This window comes from Prionailurus bengalensis, chromosome A1 (genome assembly GCF_016509475.1).
Source record: "Prionailurus bengalensis isolate Pbe53 chromosome A1, Fcat_Pben_1.1_paternal_pri, whole genome shotgun sequence".
NCBI lineage: Eukaryota > Metazoa > Chordata > Mammalia > Carnivora > Felidae > Prionailurus > Prionailurus bengalensis.
In genome coordinates this window covers 212,003,480-212,030,635 of record NC_057343.1, presented here as the reverse complement: position 1 = coordinate 212,030,635, position 27,156 = coordinate 212,003,480, and the positions used below count along the sequence as shown (strand labels likewise).

At 38.4% G+C, this 27,156-nt stretch overlaps 1 protein-coding gene across 1 annotated transcript in view; it reads left to right on the top strand.

Annotated features, from left to right (window-relative positions):
• The first annotated feature begins 6,547 nt into the window (after positions 1–6,547).
• IL7R (interleukin 7 receptor) overlaps positions 6,548–27,156 on the top strand; it is a 28,089-nt gene continuing 7,480 nt past the window's right edge. The window contains exons 1-4 of the mRNA XM_043600026.1: positions 6,548–6,730; positions 11,220–11,358; positions 22,333–22,490; positions 26,456–26,613. Of these exons, the coding sequence (XP_043455961.1) occupies positions 6,649–6,730; positions 11,220–11,358; positions 22,333–22,490; positions 26,456–26,613 (537 nt within the window). The 5' untranslated portion in view covers positions 6,548–6,648. The remainder of the gene's footprint in view (positions 6,731–11,219; positions 11,359–22,332; positions 22,491–26,455; positions 26,614–27,156) is intronic.

The following is a 27,156-nucleotide window of genomic DNA, read 5'->3' as shown; positions in this document are numbered from 1 at the left end:
TCCTAGTGTAGGGAGGTTTTAGGATTCTGGGCTCCATGTCATGAGTGCTCTCTCTTTTCTACTCACTTTCTGTCCCTTTCCCTCCGTCAGTTACAAGCTCTGTATCTAGTTATGAGAGAAAGAGAGGGAGGGAGGGGTGTGGGTGAGAATGGGTGTGTGTATTGAATTGGCTTCATATGATGCAGAGAAAGGAGGACATGTCTTACCTAAAAAAAATTGCTCTAAATTTTTCCCACCTTATAGAGTGTGCCTTTGAAATTGAAAACAAAAAATTGAAGTCTCTGTTTTCTAGTATGATAATTTTCACTTGGGGCAGTAGAGACCTGTTGGAGGAGGGTCATGGGGTAAAAGTTAATAAAAGGGGAGATACATGGTGTAACATTTTACATCATCTGCTACTTTTGTTTCCCTCTTGATGAATGCAGATGTTGGAGAAAACTTGCAGGCACTAAATACCTATGTGACAGTCACTGAAGCATGTACTTCAACCATAGAATGGTCCTCAGAATTAAATATCATTCCCCCATTTTGCTGATGAGAGGCACTAGCCAGAGTTGAATAGCAGCCCAGGTGTGATTCCAAATCCATGCCCTCTTGAATAGAATCTAGAGATTTAAAATTTTTAAGACGTGGACCTCATTCATTTTCCAAACAAAATCTAACACAGAAAACTACACTATAAATTAGGTTTTAAGCAGTAGGAATGTTACTATTCTCCTGGCTCTGAGTATTCTCACATTGTTTCCTTCAGTCCCTCAAGTACAGTCTGTCCATAGTGGGGGAACAAGGAGAAGGATTTCTTTTCCCTATTTCCAGCCCCATCTGAATGGCCGTTCTCCTCCAGGACTTAAGAATTACCTGACACTTTGATGGGGAGAAAGCCAGACTGTGTTAGAATCTTGTCCTTGTTGGGAAGTTGGAGCAGAAATTGATGTCTGTGGTGAAGTGAAGCCCTCACCATTTCCTGCGGGAAGGATGGCTGGTGGAGCTCTGAATTATGGCATTGTGTATGGTCCCCCAGAGTGAAGAGAAGGGAATCTGACTCACTTTGCAAGGAGATCCCAGGTGTTGGCATATGGTTTGCAGTTGTGGGTTCCATTCTTTTCCACCTGAGCTCTCCCACTTGGTCCCTGTCAGCCTGGGAATATTCCCTCTTTCCCTGCCCCTTCTCTCCATTTTTTCTCCCTCAAAGTGGACACTTGTTTAGTCTGAGGGATAGAGGAAGTGATATTTGAGGGGGCAAAGGAGTCGAGAATCCTCTCCTTTGTGACCCTATATACCCCACTCTTCTCTTCGAGTCTCTGGCTTTTGAATTCAAAAGCCAGGAAAGAACTCTTTTTAAATGTTTTCAACTGCCACCTTTCTCTCCTGAGTGAAAAGTTCAGAATGTGTGAGGAGTGGGGCATGAGAAGAGCAAAACAGGAAAGGAAAACCCATGGGTAGGAGTAGGGAGGGAGCAATGATTCATATTTCCCAAACATCACCATGCTGGAGATAGACTTACAGCATGCTGGTTCAGCTTCCTCCTTTCCTGCCTACATCCTCTGTTACCCCTAAGGCCTTGATGAAGGACCTCTGAAAACTTGGGCACACAACACTGCCCAAAACGATCTGAGACTTTACTTAAAATAAGATTTTGCCTTGCTGAAAGACATTGTAAAATAACCAGTATAGGCAAAACCCAGCTTCCCATGATAAACTGGAAAAAAGATGAGTCCTTTCAGTGAAAACACAAGTACAAGAGGTACACTGTACAAATTTAAAATTCCCTGCCTGCTGCCACCACCTTTATTACTTTGCATTTACCCAAAATAAATGCCCTCCTTTCTGCTTCTAGTAGTGGAACACAGTTCAGCCAGAGAAAGCACTCAACCTGGCTAAAGTCAAGAAATAGACTATGCTGTTTGTAGGGAGGAAGAGAGTTGCTTTAGAAAGTGCACACACAGTGCTGAGACAGAAGAAAATGATGAGAAGCCTCCTCGGGAGTAAGGCCAGCCTCCTTCCAGTGAGTGTTAGTAGAATAAGAAAGGACAGCCTTTTCTCATCTGCCCAGAGTAGGGAAGGTGGTAACCAGCACAAATACTTGATGCTTGAGTTGTATCGTGTCGGACGTAAACTCCCATCACCTGCCAAGAATTAAGAGAACTAACCAGGAAACTCAAATCAAGAGTCTCAGACACAGCTACTCAGGTCTTGTATAGTCCGTGGTCCCCATGAGGACAGCTCAGGTGCTTTATCATGGTGTCTCCCCCGAGTCAATGTATTGGAATTTAAATATTTTTGTCACAGTCCCATCTGAGGTTCTAAGAAAAGAAAAATCTTTTATCTCCATGTATTGTTTGGAGTTTCAGGAGATGCATGGAGTACCCAAATTTGGAACCCTAGTTCTGGAGTTTTACTGTTCTTTAAAGCCTCTTGGGATCAGAGACCTGCGATCAGAGAAAATGGGCCTGGTCTGAACTGTTTGTCTGTTGGTAAGGGTCTGAAGGGACAGAGAGACCCACGCTGTGTTCCAGCTGTCGGCAAAAGCAACCAGACCTGGAGCCATTGCCAAAAGGCATACCACTTTCCTCAAGGACTGGCATTCTGGTTCACGCTTTTACCAAAATTTGAGCATGTATTGACATCAAAACACTCTGTCTAGCAGAAATGAGCAAAGAGTGAAAAATTAGCAAAGACTCCATTTTTGTTGCATTCAAAGACAGAGACTAAAATCTTGTCAAGGCGAAAATAGCTCTTCAAACTCTGCCCAGAAAGAACTCGTTGCATGACACAACAGCAAGCCCGGGGGCTGAAGATGCAGGGTAAGGAGGAAAGGGAAATGAAAGAAGAGCCACAACAAGGAAAATGCTGTGCTCCTGGAAATGAAACTTCGTGATGCTGGGACTCCCCCTTAGGGCCCTAGGGACTGACTCAGCACACACTGGTAAAATGCTAAAGACAATTCATTTAAGACTAGAGCAAGATTAGGGCTCCCGACTGCCACCCTCACCTACTTGACAGCCTTGGGTGTTTTTATTCCTCCTTTTATGCCCTATAGTCCTTGGGGGTCCCCAGTCATTCCACTAAGCTGGCCTCGATTTCTTTTTCCCAGCATGTAGGTGCTCAAGATTGTTTCCCATCTCATGGGTAATATCTGTTAATTAAGGATTAGATAAGTGACAGGGATGGGGGGAACTTATACAGATTTCACAGAACATATTTTGGAACTTTCTGAGTATTTTTTCAAATATCAGATTTTTCCCAGGATATTTCCATAGCAACATAATACTGCTTATTATTACTATTGTAGCTGTTGTTGTTTCACTTTATTGTCCTTCAGTCTTCAGTCACAAGGTGAGTGACTTTTAAATCTTTCTCACTTAGGATAAATTACTAAATGTTAATGGCTGTTTTATAAGCTTCATATAAAAACTGACTCTGAGAAGTGCTTTTGCCCTTGAAACAGTTTGTTTCCCAAGGGTGCTGAAAGAGATAACGCATTGGTGCCTGTCCCACTAAATTTATAATTTCTGTCAAGGATGGAAATGAAATTTCTGGTCCTAAGAGATGAGTCCAGATAATGAAGATTAGTAGTAAAGATTCTCAGCCTGAATTTGCCCAGGAAAATCTTTGTCCTCACTGACTGGGAAAAAGAGAGGAATCTGGAACTTCTGGGAGAGGACTTCTATCAAGAAAACAAAAAAACAAAAATCGAATAAAGGGTGCACACACTCTTCCAATGCCACCCCCCCCCTTCCTGGAATCCCAAATCTAGCTAAAAGGTATGTTCTCTGAGTTCTTCAGGACTCTACCTATTATACACAAAGGGCATGTAACTTATTACAGTAGGAAAATGAAAGAAAAGCATTCTATGCTTTCTCTGTTTAATAAATAGTCTGAATGATCACACACACACACACACACACAGCCTCACACACAAAGGAAGAAAGGAAAGTTATGACCAACTGATACTGGGAGTCTTACAAGGTTATTGAATTCTGCTTGTGTATGAGAAACAATACAATGGCTTTCCTCTTCTATGATCCACCACATCATAGGAGGACAACATAGCAGAGAGGGAAGAGAGAAGATAGTGATGAAAGGAAATGATGGGAAAAGAGGAGGGAAGGATGTGTGCTCCAACCAGATTGCTGTGTCCAAGGATCTGCCTTGTCCTCTGTCCACTGCTGGGATCCTGGCTTCTCAGCTGGAGGCTCTGGTGCCCTGAGCGTCTTTTCTGATCTGCTTTTCTTAGCTCTCCACTTCTCTCAGGGACAATAATGACAAAGCAACAAGGTGAATGTCTCTCATTTGGGGGAATGGGTGGGGCAAGGCAGTTCTTCCTCAGCCTTCCTAAGTTTCAAAAGACTAGCAAGACTGGTGAAGAAAACAGAGAAAGCACCATTGTTCCCCAAGAATCTCTAGAAGGACTGACTAATGAGCCTTCACATTTCTTTGAGCTCCCCACGCTATATCTAGGTTTCTCTGTAGGTCCTTCAGCATCTCCTGCCCCACCCAAAAAGAGTAAGTACACCAGTGGAAATCCCCTGAGCAAACTAGCACATGCTGTACCAAAATATTGTGTCTTGGCTTTGTTCTTTTACATCTTCACAACTAAAGGAAAGAGATACAATCAAAATGATAGTCCACTTAAATGATAAACAAGAGAATTTAAAGAGACACGACCCAATTACCCACCCATAGAGTGAAAATCTGAACAATTCATGACACCTCGGTTGGTGGATATATATATAATTCATGGTTCCTCCTCTAACACTTATTTAGCTTATGAGAATTTATAATTGTATCTTTCTTGGAAGGATATTCAGCTCAATGCACAAAATATACCAATTGTGAATCAGACTCATGATTTTCTAACCAAGCTTTCTAGACAAGATTAGAAATGAGGGCAGAAATTATTATCTGATGCACAAAATTGTCACTCTTTATTTGGCTTGAAATATGTTTGAAAATGCCAAAAGTAGGCCTTAGCAGATGGAGGATATATATTATGCCCGTTCAGTTGGCTTCTTGCAGAGAAATATCCCTTGAGTTTGCAGTCCAGGGTGTGATCTTCTGAACAGGGCATCCCATCTCTATCACTGGATCTGCCTCAACACTGAAGACAGGCTTCTAGAGACTGGTACAGATGCCTTACTTCTTCTTTTCTTATTTTATGAGATTGTCACAATAACTGTAATGGTGAGTTAAGTGAACTCATGCAGCTTTCAAATACTCTCTGTTTTATGCACGGGAGGGTGTTGCTCATCTTTGCTAATTTAGCCATTTTTATAGTCCTGTAGGGCCAATTCTACCCAATATCTATGAATCAAACAGTTAAGTACACACTGACTACTCATCATTTCGGTACTCATCACCTAATAATTGCAGTCTTGTGGCTTTTTCCTAAAAGAGAGGCGAGTGGTGTTTCCTAGCTTGAATCCAGGTGATTAGCCAGTGGAAGACCTGAGCAGACTTCTGTCTTCCAGAAGGCTTCCTCTGCCTGTTGATAACAATGATTGCTACGAACCGTCATTTGAATACTTATAGCAGTTTAAAGAAAAAGATCCAACAATTCCCGGGAAGTCAGTTAGGCTTCACAAGTGTCACTACTTTAACCCTGAGGCCGTGTTGGGAATAGTTTTGATTGACACACAAGTTTAGAGAGAGACTGAATTATCTTTGTCATTGTCTCAGGCTTCTGCCCCTTATATATATTGTATGTACTAGTTTGGTTTGCAAATGCCATATGTTCCTGAAATGTGTGGAAATCAGATTGTCAGAAATAGAATCCTATTATAAATACACTGAGAAAATAACTGTTTATCTATTAAACAAGGGATCAACAGTTTTTTTCTGTGAAGGACCAGAGAGTAAAGATTTTATGGTTTGTGTGCCATACAGTTTCTGCTGCAAGTCGTCAGCTCTGCTGCTGTAGCACAAAAGCAACCGTGTTTCAATAAAACTTTATTTGCAAAAATAGGTGGTGGGCCAAATTTTGCCCTTTGGCCGTAGTTTGCCAACTTCTAAACTAAATAAATAATTCTTGAATGCCTACTTTGATCAGTGAAGTATAAGTATTAGGGATACACAGAAAACAAAATGAACATTTGCTGTTCTTGTGAAATTCTCTAGTGTATATGTTCAGAAATTGGAGATGATCTATTTTAAAATAATCTGCAATAAAGTACTTAATAAAGTGCAGAATCTTTCCTTAAAGCAAAACTTACCCCAATCAATTGATTAGCTCTGTAAGTTTACAGTTTTGTTTTGTGATTCTTTTTTGAACTGAGCCTTATTCACACTCTATAGTCTCAGGTATCTTGGACTATATTTGAATGTACTACCTTATTCTGGAATAAGCACAAGAAGTTCGGGGACTTACAGGAATACCAGAGAGGTACAATAATTCAAATGCTCTATCCCTTCATTTCCTCTACCTCTGCTTACAACAGCAATACTTTTACTCAGACTTCCTGTTTCTGGCACTTGCCTTCTTTTTTTGCTGTGTTTATACTTCCCCCTGTCTGTGGTTAAATAAGTATAAAGTGCTAAAGCTGTAGATTGGTGCCTCTCTCTCTCTCTCTCTCACTGGTGCTCTGTCTCTCATTCATTCCTACACACAGGCTCACACACCTCCCCTCTCCTCTCTTTCTCTCTCTCAGAATGATGATTCTAGGTACAGCTTTTGGTATGGTTTTCTATTTACTTCAAGTCGTTTCTGGAGAAAGTGGCTATGCACAGAATGGTGAGTCATTTCTAACTTTTCTTTAGGATTTCAGGTTATCTCTAGCATATGCTTTGGGTTACTTAGATCCCCAAAGACCTGATCTGGACACTGGGTTGGAATGGAGTTGGAGAATTACCATATATTCTGTCATTTTTCTGTCATTTGTAAGTTCTAACCACGGGGACAGGAGGCCAGGAAACAATACTGTGGGTGGTATAAAGTCTTAGAATTGTCTAGAAAGAATGCATTTAACTCTATAAATGTGGATCTTAAATGTTGGTCAATGTTTCTACTCTTACAAAAGGAATACCCATATAGGTGCAATGGTTGTGCTTGTTAGAGAATCTCCAAGGTAATTTTACCTTGTTAAAAAAATCAAACTAGATTTATTTTGTTTAGTTTTTTAAGAGGTTCCAAAAGCATAACTCTCATGATAAAGTAGTTTCCAGAAACAACAGCTTTGTCTGCACTTACCATCACCATATCTCCAGCACCTAAAAGTGTCTAGAACGTAGTAAACATTCAATATTTGAATTGAATATTTGAAAATTCCTTCAAAATACTTCAGTTTTGATATTTATGTGAGATTCTTACTTAGTGAATAATTGAACAGAGAAAGATCTGTATTAGTTGTCTCCTAAAAATATATTTAATTGCCTTCATATCAACACATTTATCATCATATAGTAATTCCCTTTGGGATCCTTGAAATACTTAGCACCTACAAGCCAATGCTATCTACTTAGGAACTAGGTCATAATGACAACACAACTGTAAACAAAGACAAAATGGCAACAAGAGGAGCAACCTGGGAATTTGAACCACCCATTTGCTCCCGATAATTAAGCTCTTTGGCTCTAAGAGTTGAAAAGTATTTTCCTATCAAAGATAGGACAAAGACATCAGCTTAATGATTCAGCTTAGATATGTTAAGTCATGTAATTACTAAGGGTGGAAATCCCTAGAATATTTTCACTAAGGGAATTGTCAGAAAGCTGACATTTTTCAGTGTGACCCTGAATGAATCACTTTGTGGGGATGATCATAATTCCTTGGTACATGTCCCCTTATGTTTGCACAGATAGCTGCTTGGCAGGTAACACCTAATTCTTACTCTTTGGAGTATAATATTTTCCTTCTATTTCTCTCTGATGGCCATACTTTTTAAAAAAAGAAATAAGAATTCTAACTGAAAGCTGAGTTTCACTTCAACTTTTCAAATTTCAGTTTTATTTAGGATATCTATAACCACGCATCCACATTGATCACCTCAAAATATTTTTCAGTTTGGGGTGTATAATAATCCACTGCTCTTTGTTGAAAGATGAGTTTGTTGATAACCACAAGGATGATAAAGAGAAGAAAGGGATATTTTTTAATAATCCAAACCATGTATGTTTTTGATCAACTAATTCCTTTCAACAGGAAGACTTCCAAACCACACGGCCTTGTCAATAATGTATATTTTAAAAAACTAAATTTTTATAGACAAATATGCTTAGATAGTATTGAAAGAATAGTAAGTTAACTCACTGTTAAAAGGTTCTATGTAATTTCAAAATCATAGTAATAATACCTTTGACATAGAGCTCTTTCAAAGGATCCTCAAAGGTTTCATGTAGATTCTTAGAATTAGAATTCTTGTGTTACCGTTTCATTACTTATTTCTCAAAAACAGAAAAATGATAATAATCATAGCTAACCCTTATTCGGTGCTTACTATGTTTTTTTTTAATTTTTTTAATGTTTATTTATTGTTCAGAGACAGAGACAGAGTGAGAGTGGGGGAAGGGCAGAGAGAGAGAGACACAGAATCTGAAGCAGGCTCCAGGCTCTGAGCCTGATGCAGGGTTCAAACTCACAAACCACAAGATCATGACCTGAGCTGAAGTCAGATGCTTAACCGACTGAGCCACCCAGGCTCCCCAAGGTGCTTACTATGTTCTAAGCTAACTCTTTGCATATATTTGTTCAATGATTTCTCATATAATGTGAATTTCCATATCAAAACACTGAGGTGTAGAGAGGTTGAGTAAATAGGAAGAATTTAAACCCACATCTGTCCAGCTCTGGTGTTGGAGGTTTTAACCACTGTGTATAATACTCTAAGAATTTTTCAGCTTAGGTCAGGTAGAACATTCTCTTTGTAAAATGCCATGCAATTTTGCAAGTTGTTGAGGGGAATTTTTCTTGGTTACAAAGCAATTTTGCCCAGTAACATCTCCTAAAGAGCCAGTAAGATGTTTCTCAAAACATAGCCACTTTAATTGTATGGCTAGTGTTTTGTATATTGTATGAGCATATACATCAGACACACTTCACCAGACTGGATGGCTAAGGGTGGTAGGAATGCCTCGTTCTGCTGGTGCTCAGCATCTGCTAGTCTATGCTCTCCGGTTTATCTTGTATATTGTATTATATTGTATATTGAAGAATTTTGGACACAAAGCTGATCCACAGAAGTCTGAATCCAAATAGTAATGTAGGTTCTGTTGTACAGGATTGGTGGAAGATTTGAAGAAGAGAAAACCTCAAAACAGAGTGAGGACTGCTGTGTAAAGACAGGCTACAACCACCACTGTTCCACTGAGAAAAGGTTTTAGGAGACGAGGTTTTAATACTATCAGATTAGGAATGAACATGGTTTAAAGTGTGAGCCCTAAATAGTGGGTTGCCCCTCATTATTTAAAACTGTCATCAGGGAACACCTGGGTATCTCAGTCAGTTGATCATCTGACTTCTGATTTTAGCTCAGGTCATGATCTCACAGTCATGAGATCAAGCCCCATGGCAGGCTCTGTGCAAAGCATGGAACCTGCTTAAGATTCTCTGTCTCTCTGTATCTTTCTCTCTCTCTCTCAACAAACAAACAAAAACCTGACTGTCATCAGGAAGGGGTCTATACCCTACTGAAATTACATAAGGAGTCTTTGCTTGTGGCAGAATTGTAAGCCTATGGATTCTAGGAATGGTCAGATAGAGCAGCACCCACAGCTTTTTATCTTGATGTAGTTTTTCAAGATTTGTGGCTTTGACTGAACCAACCTGTCACTCATCTAGCTGGTCCACTCCACTCACAACCAGCTTTACTAATTTTCCCACAGAACTACTTGGTAATTTAAGTAAAAAGGACCTTCAGGACACTCAACGGGTTTGATTTTAGTATATTCTGTATCCTATTTGAAGCTCTAGAAGCTTCTAATTTCTAGCATTGATGGGCCAAAGTGATTTTTAGTAACAATGGACCTAGAAGCCATCATAAGCTCACACTTGATTACTCTGAGAATGGCTTCGGTTACTCTGGATTTTCTCAGGTCTCAGTCCAAGTATATTTGCTGATACATTTTTTTCTATTAAATATTATGAAATATAGATACAAAATGTCTATTGAATCCTAAGGGCCTCAACCCAGTTTAAAAAATCGAATATAATCTATGACAAATTGTACTTACCAAAAGTGACTGACAAAAGATTCTGGCTCACTACATACTTTCAGAATTCTGATAATATCTTAAGATACAGTATCTATAGAAGAAGGATCTATAAGCACTGAAGTAATACCTATAGGATTTGTAGGAAAGTCCACCAGATCTGAGTCCCAGCAGATCTAATCTAATCACATTTGCCTTAGTAGCTTTTTAAGACAAATTGCTTTAAATAAATATTCACACAATGGAGATAATCAATTGTACTTTTAGTTGGAATTCCTATTCAGGTAAGGGAAATCTATCCCTTAAAAAAGTGAACTTCTGACTGTATGATAGCTCTCATCTTCCTTCATTCAAAAAATACTTGGGAGGAAATAAATGAAGATTAGTAATAAAGTCAAAGGCTAGGTAGCATTTGAATAATAGAGATAGAGTATCTCTTATTTGAAATTCACTAATTAACAGAAGAAATTATAGTGTAAAAAGGAAAGTGTATGTTTAGTATTTTACTCTAGATCTCTAATGCACTAACCCAGTGTCAGAGGTATTTAGAAATATTTGGAGATAGGAGCACTTGGGTGGCTCAGTGTGTTGAGTGTCCAACTCTCCATTTTGGCTTACATCATGATCTCACGATTCATGGGTTCCAGCCCGGCATTGGGCTCTGTGTTGACAGCTTGGAGCCTGGAGTCTGCTTCCGATTCTGTGTCTCCCTTTCTCTCTCTCTCTCTCTCTCTCTCTCTTTCTCAGAAATAAACATTTTTTAAAAAGAAAAAGAGTATAATGTATTTAAAAATGAATATTTGGAAGTTATTTATTAATTTTTATGATTTAGAAAAATCATTATGATTCTAGAAAAATCTGTGCTCTTTAGGTATTATTTTGGTTTGGATTTGGGATCTTTTCTGCTTTGGTTTTGGTTTTTCTGTCTTTTGCCTTGGGCTTTTCTTCTTGAGATAAACTTATAACAGCTCCCTCATGTCTGCCCCCAAAGGCTGCCATTTCATTAATGTCACTCCAGATTTCAAAAGGATGCACTTATTTGCCCCATTAACAACTACAGGTTTGTTCCTCCCCAGGAGACTTTGATGATGCCGAACTGGATGACTATCCATTCTCGTGTTACAGTCAGTTGGAAGTGGATGGATCCCAGCACTTGCTGACCTGTACTTTTGACGACCCAGATGTCAATAGCACCAATCTGGAATTTGAAATATGGTGAGGAATATTGGCTCCTCCGGGTGCCTGGAAATCCTGTCTCTCTTTTCATGTACTACGCAGCAAAGGAAAGAGTATGGAGCATAATTGTCAAGTACTAAAATCGAATGAATTCCAAAAACTTCCTGAAACTCCTTGTTCTTCACCAAAATACTCCAGCAAAGATACTTTCATAGGTTCTCCTGTCAGTCAGTCCTTGCTGGTACAGCAAGCTGATGGTATGGAACTTGGAGATCTCCCAACCCTCCTGACTTCATAGCAGACTTTAGCATTTATTTTCTTTTAATATTTTATTTAGTTTTGAGAGCAAGAGAGACAGGGCACAAACAGGGGAGGGGCAGAGAGAGAGGGGGGAGATACAGAATCCAAAACAGGCTCCAGGCTCTGAGATGTCAGCACAGAGCTCGACGCGGGGCTTGAATTCACAGACCATGAGATCATGACCTGAGCCAAAGTCGGACACTTAACCAACTGATTCACCCAGGCGCCCCCTTCATAGCAGACTTTAAATCTTGCTTTCTTAGAACACTCCTCCCCCAAAATTTATCTGCCTGAGACAATCTAGTGTCTTGCTGCACTCTGGAGGGCTGTTGCCTGTTTTCTAATCCCAATACCAGCACCGTCTTAGCTTTTCAACCTAAAGCAAGCTATGGAACTCATGTAGGCCTCAAGTTCTTCACCTGTTAAATGAGTTGTACAAATTCATAGGGAGGTTTGGATAAATAAATAATGTAATACTTTAATAATTGAATTAAAGGGGTGCCTGGGTGGCTAAGTTGGTTGAGCATCCAACTTTCCATTTTGGCTGAGGTTAGGATCTCATGGTTTGTGAGTTCGAGCCACACACAGGGCTCTGCACTGCCAGCATAGGGCCTGCTTGGGATTTTCTCTCTCCTTCCTTGTCTGCTCCTCTCCCACTCACTCTCTCTCTCTCTCAAAATAAATAAACTTAAAAAAATAATTTAATTGGAAGACATATCCATATATAATTATTGGGAAAGAGGCATTAAAATTAAAAAATCTATGAATACAGACCTAACTTCCACCTTCTTGGCACAGTTTGACTCTAGATGGTACCCTTAGTATCAATTTTCCAAAAATCAGCAGGAATAATCTGGCTCTTGTTTTCATAAGGCCTCGGGGAAAAGGCAAAGAAAAAAAGTAAGTCTCTCTCTGGTTTGAAAGTTTGGTGAAAAACTCAGAGAGTTTTCTTCTCCCTCCATAAACCATCTCATTGCTTTGGGTTACTGTCTCTGATGACTTGAAAAAGATACTCCAACATGAAATTCTAACTTAGGGCTATTTCCAAATTCATAGCAAATGCCCTAAGTAGGTTCTTACCAAGAAAAGGGAGTCAAGACCCACTAGTAGTAAAAGAGGGCTTCTTAAATTCAGTAGACTCTCACCAATCCCCCTAATATATGGTCTAGACAAGCCCTAAATTCCATGCCTTACATTAAATTATAGGAGCTTCCTGAATGTGCTCATGCAATGCTTCCTGATGCAGTCTTTTGAGAACACAATCTTGGACTTGAATTCCATTGTGTGTTCTCAGTCTGCTTCTTGGTTCACTTCTATAACACACTTTCCAGGAATAAAATCTGTCAGGAGAATAGGAATCTACGATGTCCAGAATCTATACTGCAACTAAACTACACTAAAACAGGCAAACAGCTTATTCCAGCCATGTGCTCCTTTTTATGGACAAAATCCCCCCCAACAGTTATGTGACTTTGGGTTCTCCACCACGCTATTTGGTAGACAGCAGCGTTCATATAGTTTCTCCTCAGGAGGCTGAGGCTGACCTTTCTGTCCACTTTCACTCACACCACTTCCTTGACCACTTGAACAAACTTGCCCACTTCCTTTTGCAAGTCTTTTGATTACTTCTGTCATATTATAATCTATCTGCAGCATCCAGTGGGGGTTTGCAATTGGGTTTATGTATTTTGGTTGGAAAGGGATTGTCTTAAGACATGTTTTCAGTGTGAAACACTAAGTATGAGGAGGTTAAGGTGATTCTAGAGAGCACCTGTGTTTGTGAAGGTATCCACACTTTGAGGGGGACTTTCATGCAACTCCTAATCCCAGGAGGAACATTGTTTCTCAAGTCAAAGTCATTTGGAGTGCTGTATTTGCCTACGAGGCTAGGTTGCTTTGCCAATGTAACTAGCTTCATTGGAGCTTTCTGTTCCTTTAACATGTTTATAAAGAAGAAATTGGAAATCATTGAAAAATGTACTTTCTTCTGAAGTCTTTTCACAGGTGGAATTGTTGACAGAAACCAGATGCTGTTTCCCAGCAGGCTTGTTAGGGGCATATTCCTAGAAGAGTTTACCACCTGCCTGATCTGGTCACCAGTCTCCCGGGGTTAGAAACCAAATTACTTGGTGTTCAATGAAAGGATCCATTTCCCAGGAATGGACTTGAATTAGCCAAAATCACAGAGTTATATTACCGATATGCCAATTGAAGATTTCACACTGATAGATACAATTATTATAGATACCCAAATATTCACACTGGGCTCAGGACCAATAGGAGTGGGTGTTTGGGGAGAAGAGGAACAGAGTAGACCAATGGAGTATATGTCCATATAAATCCACTCTTACTGAGGGATCTGAAAATTTTTTATTCACCAGAAACTTAACCACCTCTCAGGTACCTGGAATAACACAACAGAGGCACTAAAAGCAAGCACCTAGGTTAGAATTCCCATAGTAACACTTAAGGAGCTCTGTGACCAAGGAGTTGCTACTTAAGCTCTCTGATCATAACAACCACATTGCATTGGGGTGGTTGGCGTATGGTCAATACCTGTAAATAGTACTTAATTCTCAATGTAGATTGATTTTTATTAAAAATGAGATCAAAAGGTTGTTCAGTAAATATAGAAGCAAAACAAAGGAAATTTATTTGTTGGTTTTATGACTAGAGTTAGTTGGGGCACCTGGGTGGCTCAGTCAGTTAAACATCTGATGTCAGCTCAGGTCATGATCTCGCGGTTTCTGAGTTCAAGCCCCACGTTGGGCTCTCTACTGACAGCTCGGAGCCTGGAGCCTGCTTCAGATTCTGTGTCTCCCTCTCTCTCTGCCCCTCTGCTGCTCATGCTCTGTCTCTCTCTGTCTCTCAAAAATAAATAAATATTTTAAAAAAATTTTTAAAGTTTAAAGTTATTTGGTTCAGATCTCAAAGTGTTTAATGTTTTAAGACTAGCTACCAGCACTTAAACATCTAGGTATCTCTTTAAAAATCAGATTTGATAATAGCAGGCCCATCCAGCAAAAGGGCCTGAACAGAATTCCTGCTGCTTCTGTGGATGAACAATTAAATCTCAGCCCTGAACGTAAGCCCACTTTTCGCATTTATGTTACTTTCGTAGACACTGTGGGCACTTGACTTTGGGACCCTGCTTTCTAGGTGCTTATATAAGGTCCATGGTCAACTCTCGAAGGCAACTGATTTTTTTGTTTGTTTCCACATTCTTGGGAGCATCACAGTCACCTCCACGTGCCACCTACAGATAGCACTTCCTATATGTCATTTTTAGTTTCTATGATTTACCACCAATGTCACAGGCACCCTGCCAAATTTATCTCATATTCTAGAGTTACCTAGCAATATCTGCCAGGGGTTATTAATTTAGTCCTTCTCCAGTAAACCATGCTAACTTTCAAAGTTGCTAAATATTTTTGAGATAGATTCTGTCTTTAGAGGCCAAATGAGGAACAAAGGCTACAGTTTTTGTTTCTGTTTTTTAATGTTTCCATGTAGGTATCTGTCTGCCCCATCAGGAGAAATGCATTTATCAAGCTAAACCACACAAGATTGAAAGAGATTTAGGAGGCTGGAGCTAAATTGAAGAAGTAGGCACTATGGTCTCCCCAGGAGTCTCTCCCTATTTTCAGAACAAGAGGGTTTGTGTGAGTGGGTTACTGTTGATTCCCTCTGGGAAGGTCGTATAGGCCCAAATTTGTTGGCCTATAGTACTACTGGGGTCAAAAGTACATGAAAAAAAGCCACCCCAGAAGTAAAGCCGGTAAATCACTGAAATAGTAATTTCTAAAAGTTTATTGAGCATGTACCAAAAAGACAGTTTGCAAACCAGCTGTGCTCAAACTAAAATATAGAATGAAGCTCAGAGGTATATTGTTATAAAGCGACTTATATAGTGTAAAGACAATGAGTGTCTATTCTTTACAATGATTAGCTATAATATTGGAATTTTCTTAACCAAAAGGAAATTGGTTGGTGTTACCTCATATCAATTTTGGCAAATGGTTTAAGTTTTGCTTATGATTTTCAGAGGCATAAACAAGAAGTGACCCAGGTTAAGTTAATCTTGCTTGTCTTGTAAAGTAAGCTAAAATAATATTTGCATATATGACAAACTTGTTTTGTCTGCTCAGGGAATTTTCAAGTGTGGTCTCTGTGTTTAATTTTAACATTGGATACTTGTGGTGCTTTTTTCTGCCCCCAAAATACCCTAGAATTTTGGGTATTTCCAACAGAAATATAGTGTGATCCATAAATGTGTGAGCCACATATATAATTCTAAGTTTTCTAGTAGCAACATTTTAAGAAATAAAATATAAATAGGTGACATTAATTTAATTTAATATATCTGATTTAACAGTACACTTTAATATACTATATCCAAGATATTATCACTTCAACATGTAATCAATATAAACACAAACATTAATGAGATATTTTACATTACTTTTTGCATCTTCAAAATCTGTTGTATATTTTATAGTTAGAGCACATCACATGTGATATTTCAAGTGTTCAATAACCACATATTGGGAGGTGGTTATTGTGTTGGACAGTGTCATTCTAGAATACGTCTAACCTTAACAATACATATTTAGTAACCAAGGAAATTGTTTCAAATTAGGTAAGTGAGTTGAAATGAATTACATTGAATTGAGTTGAGCTCATGGGGAATACACTAAGTTTCTTCCATTTGCCTGAAGCCAGTGTCATTGGCACAAAGAAGATTGTCTATTCCAGGCCATAGGTTCTTCTTAGCAACAAACATGGCTTCCCCTCCACATAGGGTGGCTCCTGGAATTCAGACCCCTTAAAAGGATGCCCAAGCTCAAAAGTCAGCCATAGGGTGATCCTTTATTTATTTACTTTTTTTTTGCTCATTTATCTTATTTTCCAAAAAGTGGGAATAAACCAAGAATGCCATTTTAGGTTCTTTTTAAATTTCTAACAATACGAAAAACTTGCTACCTGTTAAGGATTTATAATTGAATATTGTACTATGCTTCACTTAAAAATATATTCAAACTCATTGACTGAACTAAAAGGCATTGCCTTTCTAATTTCTCCACATCATATGTTTACCTAAAATTCAGAAATGGGATCATGCTCTAATTCTCCCCCTCTATCTTTATCAAATTATGAAATGTAGGCTATCTTCAGAACTGTCCATATGACATTCATCCCAAGTTTGTTCCCTGGTATCCATCTGGCCCAACTTAAAAATTTGCTTTTAATATTTACTCTACTCCAAGGGGGAAAACCCAGTTAGCCCAATGAGGGACACACTCACTAGAAACTCCAACACACTCACGTGCACACACATACACACACACATTTAAAGCCACAAAGCTGCATACCCTGAAAGATTAACAGTTAACAAAAAACTATAATTGGGGGAAGGTGGAAATTTTAAGGGATGTTCCACAAATAGTAAATATATTTAGCCAATTAATAAACTTAAAATTTCTTGACCCATCTCTGTCTTTGAATACAGGAATGTAACTAGTCACTCAAAGACCACAGCAGCCTAGAACAGGGAGATTGTGCACCTACAGCCAAGCCATCCTCCTCAGATTTTAACCCCACACCCACCTCACCTCAAGCCACACAGACATGTTCTTTCTGCTCAGAATCCAGCAACAATCCTGGAAAGGGCTCACTTGAGCACATGTTGAGGAAAGTGTACACACATCTAATTTACCAAAGAAAACCAACACATTCTGTACCATAGGTAGCAAAGGACATTTTTAGAATATATTCCCTGTGATATTTTTAAAAATATCTGGTTAATGAAAAGAATTCTTTTCATGTAAGCAAACTCATTTTCTTTTTTTTTTCTTTTTTTTTTTTCTTGCTACAATCCCCACTTCCAATTTGAGCCAGCTATTCCTCTTTTCAGGGCTATTTGGCTGGAAGAGCATATAGGAAAACAAGTTGGTAATCATGTTTATCACAGGAGACGGAAATTAAATTGACAATTGGAAAAGAAAGAGAAATGAGTACTTTTATTTTTATTTTGCATTGTTTAATTATTGTTGCAATAGGTGTACATACTTTTCATTCTTTCTTTCATACAAAACATTTCTTTTACCCTTCTGTCCCCTTCTAGCCACCCATCCCCTGTGAACAATCCATCACCCTTTGGGTTTGCCAGTTTCCAATACTTCTTATAAGTGGAGTAACACACTGTTTACTCTTTTCTTTTTGAGATTTATCCACATTGATGCATGTTTCAGATCTCATCTTTTCAATTGCTGAGTTTTCATTCCACTGAATGAATATATCACAAATTTGTAATCCTTTCTCCTTTACATGGATATTCGAGGTTTTTTTCTTTCCAAATTTGAGACTATTAATTTTTAAGTTGCTGTTAAAATTTTTGTACAAATTAGTTTGTTCATTTCTCTGCAGTAAAAACCTCAGCATGGAATTACTATATCATAGGGTCGGTGTGTATTTAACTGTAAGAAACTATCCAGCAGTTTTCCAAAGTGGTTATACCATTCTACTCTCCCACCAACAGAGTGTGAGAGCTAAAGTCATCTCCAACATTTGGCTTTGAAATAGTACCTTGTGATTTTTATTTATGTATTTCAAGTAACAAATCATGTCGACCATCATTTTGCATACTTGCTGGCCATTTGCATGTCTTCTTGTAGCAAGTGCCTGTTTAAGCCTTTTGTCCTTTTCACCCAATTATTTATCCTTTTATTGCTGATGAGTATGAATTCTTTATATGTTCTGGATACAATTCCTTTGTCGGATGTCTTCATTACAACTATTTTCTGCCAGTGTGTAGCTTGCCATTTCATTTTCTTAAGATGTACTTTAATACGCAGAAAGTTTTCATTCTGATGAAAGTCCAATGTCTTTTTTTTCTTGTAAAGGTGCAGCAGATTTTTTTTAAGTTTATTTATTTATTTTTGATAGAGAAAATGTGAGCTGGGGAAGGGCAAAGAGAGAGAGGAAGACACAGAAATCTGAAGCAGACTCAAGGCTTCAAGCTGTCAGTACAGAAGCCTGACTTGGGGCTCAAACTCATGAACTGTGAGGTCATGACCTGAGCTGAAGGCCGAGGCTTAACCCACTGAGCCACTCAGGTGCCCCTTAAGTTTGTTTGTTTTTTTATTGAGAGAGAATGAGAGAGACAGAGAGAAGGAGAGCACATGCGTGTGTGTGCATGAACTTATGTCTGTGGACAAGCATGGGAGGGGCAGAGAGAGAGGGAGAGAAAGAATCCCAAGCAGGCTGTTAGTAAAGAGCCCCACCCAGCCTCAAACCCAAGAACTGTGAGAGCATGACCTGAGCCAAAAGCAAGTAAAGAGCCCCACCCAGCGCTCAAACCCAAGAACCATGAGATCATGACCTGAGCCAAAAGCGAGAGTACAACGCTTAACCCACTGAGCCACCCAGGCACCCTTTTTTTCCCCCTCTTTTATGTTTCAGTGTTTTGTGTGTCATTACTCCTTTTGTCCCCTCGTAAAGTCAAAAAGATATTTTCTTATGTTTTCTTCTAGATATTTTGTAGTTTGAGCCTTTACATTTAGGTCTATAATCCATATCTAATTAATTTTGCATGAGGTTAAGGGTCATATTTTCCCTACATTTGTTTACTTGTTCCAGGACAATTTGCTGAAATAATTTTCTATTTCCCATTGAATTGATAGAGTACTTGTACTGAAAATCAGTTAACCTTCTATGTGTGAGCCTATTTCTGAACTCTTTATATTTTCTATTGATCCTTTTATTTATTCTTACACCAGTGCTAAGACTGCCCAATTATCATAGCTTTATAGTAAATTTGAAATCAACTGCTCTGAATCTTACATATTTGTTCTACTTTTTCAGTGTGATTTTGGCTTTTCTGAGTTTTTTGTATTTCCACATAAATTCTAGAATCAGCTTGTCAATTTTTTTTAAATCCTGCTGAGATTTTGATTAATATTACATACACCAAGTTAGGGGATATTCCCATCTTCTTACTACTAAATTTGCTAATCCATGAATGTATGTCTTCATTTATTTAGATCTCCTTTAATAGCCCTGAGGAATGTTTTGTAATTTCTATTTCAAAGGCCTTGAACATCCTTTATTAATTTTATCTCTAAGCATTTTATGTTTTCATTGGTGTCATAAATGGAGCTGTTGGTTTTAAAATTTATTTTCTAATTGTTTGATACTAGTCTGTAGAAATATAATTGTCCTTTATATTCTTACTTTGATGAATTCAACTTACTAGTTCCTGTAATTTTGTTGGAGAGTCTATATAATGTTGTCCGCTAATAAAGAAAGGCTTTTTTTCTCTTCCTTTACAACCTGGATATGTTTTTGTTTGCTTGTTTGTCCTGTTTTACACACTGGCTAGAACCTCCAGTAAATTGTTGAGTAAAAATGGTGAAAGTGCATATTCCTGTTTTGTCTGTCTCTTAGGGGAAAATGTTCAAAATTTCACCAATAAGTATGATGTTAATTGTAGACTCTTCCTAAATTTCCTGTTTCAGGTTGAGGAAGTGTTCTTCTATTAATAGTCTTGATATCATCCTACAGGTCACTGAGATTTTGTTTTTTCAGACTGAATATTTCTATTGATCTATCTTCAAGTTCAACAACCCTTTCTTCTGCAATCTTCAATCTGTTATTAAGTCCTTCCAATACACTCAGTACATTTAAAAAAAATTTTTTTTTCTTAAGTTTATTTATTTTTGAGACAGAGAGAGACAGAGCATGAACAGGGGAGGGGCAGAGAGAGAGGGAGACACAGAATCGGAAGCAGGCTCCAGGCTCTGAGCCATCAGCCCAGAGCTCGACGCGGGGCTCAAACTCACGGACCGCGAGATCGTGACCTGAGCTGAAGTCGGATCCTTAACCGACTGAGCCACCCAGGTGCCCCAACACTCAGTACATTTTTAAAGATTTTAGATTTACTTGTCAGTTATAGCATTTTCATTTTGTTTTCTTTTATAGTTTCCATTTCACCACTAACATTATGTATCTCTTCAATCATTATGACTATATCCTTTTTTCAGCCTTTAAACATATTTACAAAAGCTGCTTTAAGGTCTTTTTCTGCTAATTCTAACATCTGGTCACAGTAGGGTCAGTTTCCATTGACTGTTTTTTGTCTTGACTATGGGTCTCATTTTTCTTTTCTTAAGTCATTTGTAGTAGCTTTTGACTATAGGAAAGACATTATTGACAACAAGTTTTCTGGATTCTGTTAACTTACTCTGCCAACTGTTGATTTGAACTCTGTTAGTTAACTTGACTGGATTAATCTTTAAATTCTCTTTTCTTTTGAAATAATACCTAAAATCTCAGCTCAGTTATTTCTAGTGTCATCTAGCTATTCCTTTCCCATGGTTTCCTTAGAGTTTCCTTCATACTTGACAATTAAAGGGACATATAATGATATGAGCAGAGGTTATATGCAGATCTCTCCATAGCTTCCTCATTTCTAGGCCTTTCCCCATTAAAAATATCCATCCACACAAGAAGTCCTCTAACTTCTCAAGACAATAAAACTGTGGCTTTTTGTTAGATTCTAGATGCCTGTCACAGTGTGACCTGAGGAGTGCTATCAAACAAAGAAAAAGAAAAAAGCAGGAACAAGGAGCTCATCTACCCTTTTATAAAGGATAAAATTCCCTCTCAGAGTGCATGGGTGGCTCAGTTGGTGAAGACTCAAACTCTTGATTTGGGCTCAGGTCATCATCTAACAGTTCATGGGTTGAAGCCCCACACTGGACTCCACACTGACAGCATGGAGCCTGCTTGGGATTCTCTGTCTCCGTCTCTCTCTGCCCCTCCCCTGCTCCCTCTCTATCTCTCTCTCAAATTAAATAAGTTAACATTTTTTAAAAATTCCCTGTAATTTCTGCATACTTTTGATTACTCTTTAAAACTTTTAAAAAGGATTTTCAAAAATATCTTGTCCAAGGTTGATAATAGTTATATATTGGAAAGTTAGTATGATACAAGTTGTTCTGCTATTACTGGACCTAATAGTTATACTTTTTATTGAAAAAAGTGCAATGTGAAGCTTTTGATGTTAGTTGTACAATAAGCAACAATCTCTCTTCTTCAGTTTATTGAGAAACTGATTTTAGTTGGGAAGAGGAAAGCGAACATGGGAATAAGGGTTGATTTTAAAGTTTGTTGATGAGGTAAAAGTGGAGCACAGTCAAAATTACCTTTGAAAGTCCCCAAATTACTCATTAAGTGTATATGGTTTTATGTATATAATCCTCTAGACTATTGTATCATTTCCTTTAACTTTGTTTTGGTCAATGTTCCTTTACAGGCTTTATTTCCTGAATTTATTTCTGCAGAACATCAAAAAGAGCAATTATCTAACCACCTACAAAACATTTTTGTTTTTCAATGATCAATTATTTAAAAATAGGAATTTTCCAGGTTTTTCACGAACAGGCTTTGACAGTTTCATATTCAGTTGCATGTAACGCCAGAGTATATTATCATTATACCATTGTGATGGTACCAAGAAGCCACATTATTTAATTTCTCTCTCTCTCTCTCTCTCTCACACACACACACACACACACACACACAAGCACCTATACATCCACATACCAGTGGACAGAGTTGAAGTCACAAAACTGAAATGTACATGTAATGCTATTCCATTGTATACAGAAACTCTTACTTGAATTAAGATAGATTCCTTTTTTGTTTCTACAGTGGGGCTCTTTTGGATGTGAAATGCCTGACTTTTAATAAAATGCAAGAGATGTATTTCATCAGGACAAAGAAATTCTTACTGATTGGAGACAGCGAAATATGTGTGAAGCTTAAAGGAAAAAAGATAACTTGCAGGAAAATGAATGTAGTCAAGATAGGTAAGAAATTGTATATGGGAGTAGGCTTGCCATTCGGACATATATGAAGACACTGATTGTGTCTGGACTTTCTGCATGTTAAAAGTAGACAAATCATGAAAGCTCTTTGCAATAGAGAATAGCAAAGTCCTTAATGGAAGGAATTTTTTTTTAATCTGGAAGTTTTGAAGCATGTGACACTAATTCTTAATATGAGAGAATTCTGAGGGGGATGCCTGGGTGGCTCAGCGGGTTAAGTGTGCGACTTTGGCTAGGGTCATGATCTCAAAGTTTGTGAGTTTGAGCCCTGCATTGGGCTCTGTGCTGACAGCTCAGAGCCTGGAGCCTGCTTCTGATTCTGTGTCTCCCTTTCTCTCTGCCCCTTCTCTGCTCACACTCTATCTCTCTCTCAAAAATAAATAAACATTTTTAAAAAGTTTTTTAAAAAGAATTTTGAGGGTCTTCAAACTCAGCCATGAAAGATAGTGATTGGCACCTACAGATTGCAGGAAGAGTTCTACATGAAGTCACTAGAGCTGGACCTCTGATGCCCTTTCCCTCTTCATCTTTCCTTCTCCTGAATTCCTTGTATTCTTCTTCCCATATATCCACCATATTCAGAGTATGTTTAGTTAAATTATCAAGTTATTTTGAAAAGTTAATATCAATTAATATTTGGCCTAGAATATTCATATTACATTTGGTCAAAAAATATTTCAAACAAAATTATAATCGAAATTGGTAAATTCACCTACATGTTTCCTTTCAATCTATATAATATTCATATACATAGTAATATGAATCAGTAAATCCATTCAATTATCTGACTATAAGTCAACATTAATTACCAATTCATCATTTAGTTGCCAGGCAAGTAAATCAAAATAATCAGAAAGATTGAGAATATAGACCCAAGAAATTTTCTTTTCTATTACTTACAGATTATAACCCTAGGGCGAATAAAGTTACATTCAAAACCTCAGAGAGACTCTGATATAGGAGAATGTCTAAGCCAATTATGACGCATTAGTGCAATGGAATAATGACTACTTGTGTTTATTATACCTATGGAGATTTACAAATGAAATAATATATGTAGGAGGGAAACTGGTCAAAGTGATAGAAGAGGTACATTCATTCTTTTGCTGGTTTTAAGTACTATGGCTCACTCTCTGTCCCTATTTTCAACCCCTTCTTCACCATCCCAAAAGAAAATTAAAGGTAAAAGAATAATACTCATTAGAGACAATAAAGAGGTGAGAAACTTTGAATCTAGTCTCAGCTTTGCCTCACTAAGTTGGTAAAATAAAGAATGAAAACAAAAGTTCCATGTGTGAATAATTACCCTACAAAAGTTCAGATAGTGAAAAAGAGACATTAGGCAAATGGTTTGTACATACTGAACACACAGCAACATAGGCCACAACCAATGTAACTGCAAGGTAATTCTGAATATAGGACACAAGCAAAGTAGGTTTTGGTCATTTGGAGACTGGGCTGTTATGGATGGATGGCCAGTTTGTGCACTGCACAAGAGCACCATATCTAAATGTTTACATTGGGGTTGCAAATCTATATTCACTACTCTAAAATCAGGTAGGGAAGACAGAGATTCTCAGTCCTCTGACAGCATCATGGCATTTTACAGAGCGAGCATGTGACTACTCAAGACTCCAGGTAGCACCCTGCTGATCTGAATCCCCAGATCTCACATATCCAGTGCTCTCAGAAGCCTATTTTCTATATCTCAGCAGAAGCAAACCTACCAAGCCACATCTGAGAGGCCAAGGAAGAAAGGTAGTTGTGCTCACAGCTGGTAGCCTGGGCCCTTGTGAACTGGGTGTGGTGAGCCCCTTCAGGCTTTGAAAAGCACCCTTAAACAACCAGATGAGAGGTAATGGAGGTATGTCGCTCAGCAGCACCTTCTTCTGGTTCTTAAGGTGACATTTGATTAGCAGAACTGTCATTTAATTGAATTTAAATTGGAAGTTCCTGATTGAGCCCTAGACCAGAGCTACCCTGCAACCACCTGCCCCTCACTCCCCCTTCTTTAGATATGGGCCCTCTGATAAGGCTAGAGGGTCAGCTTCCTGCCTTCCCATTTGTCTTGGTAGAGTGACTCTGTGTAATTGTTCAGTTTGCTCACAGAATAAACTAAGCTATAAAAATGTTGCTTGAGAAATGAGTAACTTTTTCTGATGTGCTCAGAGACACTCGTTGAACCAGAGACAGCACTATTTGGAAGACACCTGGACAAGCCAGAGTGAGATAATGGAGTACAGAAAGAAAAGCTAAATGAAGAAGAGTGAGCTTCAGAATCAGACAGAATTGGATTTAAATCATATCAAACTATTTTATAAGAACCTGAACTTAAGTTAATTAACCTCTCTGAGACTCAGTTTGTTCATCAGTGTAGTGATGATAGAGATTATTGGTGGAAGCTGGCATAAGTGCTTAGTAGGTGTATAATCAATATCAGTCTGTTCTTTCCTTAATTCTTCCATTATTATGAGACTTTGAGAGATGGGGATGAGGCAAGGAATTTAGCATCAGAGATTTCACTGAAAATGTGAATCTGAATTATTCCCTTGAATGAAGAGTAGGAACTGGCTTGGCAGGGGTTCTCTGTTGGTCTGTTTCTCTACACTCACCACCCTTTCCTCCTGTTCCCCCAGGGTATCTCCCCTTTCTATAGTGAATCTAAAAGTAAAGAAGGATAAACTTCCCCTTTTACAAGACATCCAAGGGCAAAGAAGGAGACACTTCCTCTTTTTCAGGATCTCTGGGGCAATGCAGGAGAAACTTAGGTGGTCACCACTATGAGCAAGTGACTACAGTAAGTGAGCCAAACTCCATTACATGAGTTCACTTTACTGGGTCAACAAGTCTGCCATAAAGCCCAGTGCAGAGAGCCTAGAATTCAGCTCAGTCTAGAGGGTAAGAGTTTAATGAACACATACTCTCTCATTAACAATAGGTATAGATTAGATTTTAGTCCATGTGCTCTCATTCTCTGAGACCAGCCATGCAAAAAAGTGGCTGCCCCATCTTTAGAAAACAAACGTCCCAGGCTTTGGTGATAGAACAGCTAAGAACCCAAGACAGGAAAGCCCCTGGTCAATGATGGGGAGGCTGCTTGACATGCATGCTTTTCAAAGAATTCAGTACCTTTCTCAGGGTAGGTTCTGCCTGAAATAAAACCTATTTCCCTCCAACAGCATTTCATATATGGTGCCTGTGATCCTAAGAGTAAGTTTGCTCAGCAGGCAGACAGAAAAAGAGACTAGAGAGGAATTCAGAGCTAATACCAACCAGACTAAAGTCACACTAAAAATTATGAGCTTAGGGACAGAATGCAGACCCTCAGCTTCTATATAGCTGAGATGAGGTACAAGGCTCCCAGCCTAAAACCCGATTTATTGGAATAATGAAGGCTCAAAGTTTAAACACTCCTGCTTTGAGGCTACTTAGTAACAAATTCTGTAGTATTCAAAAGGCAAAGTGAATGTGTTTTAGTGTAGAATTAGCACTAGCTGCTGTAACAAATAAGCCCTAAAACATGATATCTCAAACACTGTAAGTTTATTTCTTGCTCACACAAAAGCCAAAATGGGTATTTCTAATGTGTGCATAGTGCTCTTTCAAACAATATTCAGGCTTCTTTCATCCTGTGGTTCCACTGTCTTCAACATATGACTCCAAATGGTGGAAAGGGAACAAACATAAGGTCACACATGTAAGCTTTCTGGGCCAGGTGGGAGGTGGTGCACATTTCCACTCACGTTGTTCACAAGGCTACATTCTACTGCAGAGGAGGCTGAAAAGTCTAGTCAAGCTTTGAACCAGGAAGAATATATGTTTTCTGATTTGTTGCTTGATTACTGACCCAGAAAAAGAATGTGATTTTCAGAATGGATGAACTTTAAAAAGTATAATTATTTTCTTGACTGCCCTATAGACTGACCTCCTTTCTTTTTCTTTTCCAGTTAAACCTGAGGCTCCTTTTGACGTAAGAGTCATCTATCGTGAGGGAGCAAATGACTTTCTGGTGACATTTAACACATCTCACTTACAAAAGAAGTATGTGAAAGAATTATTGCATGAGGTAGCCTATCGCCAGGAAAAACATGAAAATGACTGGATGGTATGTAGATCAACTACATTTATACATTAAAAAATGCATAAAGATGACTGCATAAGTATATTGAATAAGTAAATTTCTATAAAATACATAAAATTATAATATATGTATATAAAATCATAAAATAAAAACTTCTTAATGTTATAAATTTTTTCATCCCAGAGGTACATTCACCTGGGGAGGGCCCCTTGCAATTTTGTGTTCAAAATATACCTTTTACTGAAAGAAGTTCCCCAAAGTATAAGAAATTCAGGTTTCACAAAACCTGGATCTTCTCTGGGCCATCCTGTTATAGCTCTCATTGTCATTGGAATGGTCTGGCCATCCCTGCAATCTCTCTTGAGGAGAAGGTGGGAGAAAAGTAAAGTGTCCCAGGTTTTTAGGCTCCTCTGGGCTCACTGGCTTAAATTCTGTCCTATTTGTAACACATGGACAAAAACCAGATGATGGCTTATCTTTCTCACAGTGAAAAGAATGCCTATTTACACTCATGCTGTTCTCTTTTCTTAGGCCAGGATCAGCCTTCTTTGTTTGCAATATGCTGCT